Source organism: Poecilia formosa, unplaced genomic scaffold (genome assembly GCF_000485575.1).
Source record: "Poecilia formosa unplaced genomic scaffold, Poecilia_formosa-5.1.2 Scaffold191, whole genome shotgun sequence".
NCBI lineage: Eukaryota > Metazoa > Chordata > Actinopteri > Cyprinodontiformes > Poeciliidae > Poecilia > Poecilia formosa.
The window spans coordinates 1092418-1098827 of record NW_006800130.1 but is presented as its reverse complement, the minus strand read 5'-3'; the positions used below and the strand labels follow the sequence as shown (position 1 = coordinate 1098827).

General features: G+C 38.8%; 1 protein-coding gene and 1 long non-coding RNA gene across 2 annotated transcripts in view; one reads left to right on the top strand and one right to left on the bottom strand.

Moving 5' to 3' along the window:
- nr2f2 (nuclear receptor subfamily 2, group F, member 2) overlaps window positions 1-1803 on the bottom strand; it is an 8748-nt gene extending 6945 nt beyond the window's left edge. Inside the window, exon 1 of the mRNA XM_016678807.1 lies at window positions 1161-1803. Coding sequence (XP_016534293.1) covers window positions 1161-1200 — 40 coding nt within the window. The 5' untranslated portion in view covers window positions 1201-1803. The remainder of the gene's footprint in view (window positions 1-1160) is intronic.
- LOC107837942 (uncharacterized) lies at window positions 526-4598 on the top strand. The gene is made up of 2 exons (XR_001663994.1): window positions 526-867; window positions 4083-4598. It is a non-coding gene; the product is annotated as an uncharacterized LOC107837942 (long non-coding RNA).
- Window positions 4599-6410: the final 1812 nt, after the last annotated feature.

Genomic DNA, 6410 nt, shown 5'->3' with positions numbered 1-6410 from the left:
TGGGGGAAAAAAAAAAAAAAAAAAAAACAGGAAACAGAGATTGCATCCAAAAATATAAATTTATCACTACATGTCAGAAGCCACCACCATGTAGGACAGGCGGCGGGACGACATCCTGGGAAATAAAGCGATGTGTCATTTGTGGAGATACTTCCTGACTAAAGACATTATGCAGGAGTAAATGTATATTTAAAAATTCAACTCATTGATGCGGACGGTTTGCATGTCCAAAAGTGTCAGTGATTGTAGGGATAAATGAGCATTTCCAGTCTTAAAAAAAACAAAACAAAACAAAAAAAAAACAAGAAGCAACAAAACTGTTTCACTTTGAGAGCAGCTTTGAACTGCAGGTGAAACTTCACAGCCGTGGAGATGAACTTCCAGCCAGGTCAGTGTGTTAGGCGACAGAGAGAGCAGCCCTATCCACCAGCATCCACCAGCATTGTCTCAGGATGTATTACAGTATATGGGTGCCCCCTAGCGTATGATTTTTTTCTCTCTTCAAATAAGATTCAATTTAGAGGAGCCATCCGAGACGGAAACAGCTTCAGTCTCGTGTCTCTCGCATCGACCAACCAAACTAACGAGCTGCAGTTTAAACTGATGACTGTTTTAATTTCGCTCAACACAACCGTGGATGGGGGGGAAAGCTTTGATAGCTGCAGGAGTTGGACTTTTGCACATTTTTTCCCGCTACCTTTACTAATCCCAGTGGTTGTATCAAACCAAATTACATCTAATATTGAGAGAAATTAGCCGAATATTTTTATTTTTTTTGCTTGCATTATTATTTTTCGTTTACAGATCCAGCGAAAGTGGAAACAGTCCCAAAAGACCCTGCGAGGATCCAGTTTCACATAGAAAAAGGTGAGTGTTTGTAATTCTTAATTATGATACATTTTTTAAGCACCGTTGCTTTATTTATCAGCTTTAAATCAAAACTTTTTTCCTTTAAAATAAGCTGCAAGAGCTGCATCAGGAACCTACGCGAATCGTATTCTAGCGCCTGTGCAGCGAACACGGACTTTTTCCACCCCCTCATTCATTAATTTCTAAGATAACCGCGATAAGTCTTGCAAGTTTGCAAACAGCCATTCATAAAAAAATTTTATTCAACATTAATAGCGAGTCAGGAGGCTGTATTCTCATAGCAAACCTACCAAATGCATATGCTGCTGATTCGTCCGTAGCGGGATGCATCTTCTCTCCCCTCTCTCTCTCTTATTCAGATTAAATTTAGTCTTCCCCTTTTCGACACAGTGCTCAGACTGATTCCTCTCCAACCCAGTCGGGGAGTTGCATGCACCAAAAAGAAAGGCTCGCTGTTTATTGGAAACGATGTGCAATGTCTGCTGTTGCTGCTGAGGATGAGCATGCAAAAACTTTTCGGGAGCCGAAACAAACAACTGATTCACGTCATGTGCTGCTGCTGCTGCTGCTGCTGCTGCTGCGTGAAGAATTAAGAGGAAATGCAGCCTAATAGGTTGAAGTGTCGTCCGAGCAGAACAGCATGTGTGATGCCTTCTGGAAACGACAAGCAAGCCGGGGAAGGTTTGCAGCGAGCGGCAAAGATCCTGTGCGCCTTTTTCTCTCCTACAGTAATGTGGCCAAAGCGCGCTCGATCGCCGCTGCTTTGTGTGGGCAATGCTGACGGGAGAGAAGAAGAGTGGAGAGAGGAAGAGAGGGAGGGAGGAGGGGGTGGGGGGTAGCCAGAATAGACACCTGTCTTTTAAGTGGGGCGAGTTAGTAACGTGGAATTGTGCATTTTTGCAAATTAAATGAAAATTTGAAAATTAACCACCATGCAATTTTAGACTAAAATTTAAATGCAACTAATATATATATTTTAATTCAAATACGACAATATATGCCATACATATTGAAATCTGCATTATTATTAATTATTATTATTATAAGTATTGCAACAATTATTTTATGGAATTGGTGTGGGATGCAGAAACATTTCCCAAATACTCTTTTTTTCCTCCCTTTTCTGTCTATTCTCCGGCTTCATAGGTTTTCCTCTGCGTGTCGCCTTCAAGCAGAGGATAAAAGTATTAAATGCTCAGCAAGCCACCATGCGCGCAACAATAGCGCTGCCCAACGGGATCAGTATCGATTAAGTTGAGACAGAGGATGTCGCCCGCACTAAATATTTACTGATCACACACAAATAGCTGGGTCTTTAACGATTTCTCATGCTCAGGCTGGGAGTAGAGGGAGGGGAGAGAAGAAGAAGAAGAAAAAAACAGGACTAAATCACTTTATTATTGTTGGTGAAACAAAGCGCGCACCCTTAATGTGGAAGACAGCAGAGGAGATGTGCTGATTGCAGTTAAATTAATCGATAGAGCGACGGATAATAGTTGAGATTTACGATCTTGCAAAGAGAAAAAAGCTCCACGCGCTGCGTGAGGTGGACATAGCTGGTGAAATTCCTACCGTTTAACTGGAAAGGCAGTTTTATTCCAATATATATTATATTATTCACAATTTTTTTTAAAAAAGGAAAACAACAATAGTAAAAATGAAAAAAAGAAATATTTAGCGACGATTCAAGGTCCGTTATATATGGTAAAAGTTAAAATTTCAATAAAAAAAAATGCGTCTGACTTATTTGTGGTTTCACCAAGTCCTCTTTCATGCAGATAGATGGATTCTGACCCGCAGGTCTCCAAGTTCCCGGCCCGATTAACCCTTCCACAGCCGCGTTGGTTCAAAGGTTAACCAGGCTAATCAACTTCAAGAGTCTTATTGAATTAGATGCCCGCCGAATCGGGACAGAAACTCGTCTGTTCCACCTCGAAACATTTAGAAGAAACCATTTCAGCTAAACTTAAATGTGGAAAAAAACTAATAAGTTTCTCAACGACAAAACCCTCCAAAATATGTAACACACGTCTTTCAAAAAAGCATCACGATTGGTTGTTTCTTATCAAATTTATCTGTAGTGTTTCATGACATTAGTCTGCTGCAGAGCTTTCATCGCCTGTCTCTTTACAGTAATGCCTAAAGGTGATAGATGCTGAGCACTGACTGTTGGTTGTGTGTGAATAAAATAAACTACAAATCAATATAATAATTCAAATAATGATAACCAATTTTGATTAAATTAATTGTTCATTGATTTTTTTTTGCATGCAGATTTAAAATAGTTTGACTTTTCTTCTAAGTTGTTCAGTTTCTCACATTGTGTACCTCTATTGTTAATTAATCATATCTCATGAAAACGTGAGCATGAATAGGAATGAAAAATCTTGAGCACACATCACTGGAAATATGCTTTTATTGTGAAAATTGTGTTTTCTGCTTTATTCTTGCAGACTACAAAGAAACATAGTGTTGGGTGGGGTAGGGGGGGAGAGAGTAGGGACATTTAGATGTTTCACTAAATGTAGTCACCAACATAGATCACTTTCAGTCACTGTGTCTGTTTTCCTCTGACGGCTGCCATCTAAACGGCCAGCAGATCCCAAACACAGTATATCTGTGTTCAATTCACCAATGAGCGATTACAGTGGCAATTTAAACAGATAGGGATCAATTTATCTCAATGATCACTCCTCGGGCTGACTGCCAGCATGCTCTTAATGTATTTGCAAATACCTATTGTTTGAATTATTGCTGCTGGGTCTGAAGTGATCCAAACTACAGAGGGAAAGATGAGTGGAGTAAATGATGTGATGTTTTGGCAGCTAAAGACTGGATGGATGGAGCGTACACGACGATTACTTCAGGCAGCAGCATTGTAGCAACAATGGCCAGGGGGTCAATGATTTAACTCGAAGGACTTGCTGGGAAAGTCTGGATAGAGGGAATTGTGTGATGAGTGCACTCTAACCTCACAGAAACTACTGCTGAAGTACCCTTTGGCAAAAGCAGCTTAAATCCCATCTGTCCCAGAGGAGCAGTATAGTGACCATCAGTGCAACTTTTGAAGCTGGACCAGGCTCTTGTGTTGTGTGCCTCTTTGAGCCCTCTCTTTTCTGTTTTTTTTTTTCTTTCCTCTGTTAAATGGGTGGGAAGGGTGGGCTGTCCTCTCACCCTCTCACCTCACACTCCTTTTCTTTTTCATTTGCTAGGAGTGAAAAAAAAAAGTTTGAGAGGAGAGAAAGTCGCGACAGCACTCTGCGCAGAGCCAGACGTGGCTCACATGTGCCCCCCCCCCCAGGCTACAGACGGGGTTTTGTGTTACTGTAACTCAAGGTGTGTTGTGGTTGTAAGGGTGAGTATGTAAAAAGTACACACACGTATGGAGAGGCGCATTTCAGTTTCAGCTTACCCTTAGAGCTTGAGTTTTACGTTTTTTTACTTTTATATCACTTATAGTTTTTTTATATCACTTATTTTCAGGTATAATCAAAAGAGACGATGACACGGTGATAGTAAACACATATTAGAGCCATCAAGGACATCAACGTAATGTTCCTTTTGAACAATATTCACACCATGATACCAATATCTTCTAATAAAATCACCATTTTAGTAGGTCTTGAAATAAAATCAAGGCAGCCATATAAACAGGACCCGTTATGGCTTGTGTTGTTATATCTGGCAATAACAATATGCAGTTCAAATAAATGATCTCTGTTTAGTCACTGATGTTTCTGAGTTTTTTGTCACATGTCATGTTATTTTGTCACTGGTCAAATATATTAAAAACTGCTTTTTTTTTTGTTGGAGGAGGGTGAGGGGTTTCCTAAGTTTTGACTGCCTCTAAATTGACTTAACAGATTGTATCTTTCTTTTCCTCTGAATGACTCAGAGACAATGTTTTGGTAAAAGTAAGGATGAACGATGTGGATGAAGTAAAACTGTTTTGAAAAGGTAGATTCAAAATTTATCTCCCAGCTGAACCAACATTAGCACGAACAAGAGAAGAAACAATCAGAAAAGAAAAAAAAAAAGAAACATTTCGAAAATCAAGCAAAGGTACAAAAAAGTCCTTAAAGAAACAGGATGTGTCTTTTGGCAACTGGACTCCATGCCGATAGCTCTGAACAAATCTGACAGCTGGAAGCAAAGGTAGCTACCCTTTAATATTTTCTCTGGAATTATTCACTTACACATGAATCAACTTTTAAATCTCAGAGCACAAGTTTTCTTATTAATATTAGGATTTAATTTAATTTGACTGATCATCATTGTTGATTGATGGCGGGAATATAACCACAACGGAACGAGAAGGGAATTTACCAAGACCTCAACAAGAACAGTGGCAAGGTAAGAAGGAAGAAAAGCTCTGCTTTTATGCGACGCTGACTCAAGAAAAAACAGAACCCATATACACGATCTTTATGAAGAAATAAACATGTTTCTATTACTTTCACTTTCAAGTCAAGAACAAATATTGAAGTTGCTCTGTGGATACTATACTGACTTATTTAACTTGCAGATCTTTAAAACAAAATGAATGAAATAGATATTTCAATTTAACAAATATAGGGAAAAAAAGGTTCCTACAGATTAAAGTTCTATCTTTCAGATGTTAAAGAAAACACTGTAAGGAGCTCATCGTAGTACTGCTCCCCCTCCCCTACCTGTTGCCATCCACAATGCATCAGCTGGCTAAAAGAAGGCAACTACACTTTTCTCGTGCTCACAAATATGATAAATCAGACTGTTTAGATATATTGCTGGCTGCAGAAATCAAAGAGAGTCATGGTGAGGAACCTAAAAAGTCCCACCTACTATAAGAAACTGTTCAAACTACAGTTTTATATAAATGCTGTGGTATGATTAAACTATGATATTTTTACTCAAAAATAGCAGCTTGTGTCTAGGCACAGGCATTTTTAACAAGTGTGTTCCAGTCCATGGACATAATTAAATTGTTATAATATGCTCAATCTTTATGGCAAAGATATGTTTAGGGTTTGGGATTTGTTGGGTTAAAAGACTTTAATATCAAGACAACATAAATATATTTAGCAAGATAACTGCAAAATTCTACACTATAATATGTCCCTTTAATAAAAGAAAACAAGAAGAATTTTGTTTTTCCAATTTCAACAATGTAAAGTTCTATATGATGTAACACTGATAGGGAACTAACTGTTACATCAATATCTGCGGCAGTAATACATTTAAAAGCCTGATTGCATCACAGATTAGAGTCAAGGCATTCAGTTTCCAGGATCAGTGGGGGACCTGGGCGGGTGTATGTAAAACCCTACGAACATGAGGAGGTGGTGTAACTATCAGTGCTTACAGGCTAATAAAACACCTGATGCTGACACTCGATAGCTTCTCCAGTCAAATCCGATGATGGGTGTTACTTAAGCTAATTTGGTTATTGAAAAAAGGTTTTCTAAGAATTCAAAGTAAGATTTTGCAAGCGTCACCCGGGCTGAGGTGGTTTCTTTTTTGCTTACTATTTTTTTTACCTGTCAAATTCTGAGATATGTACA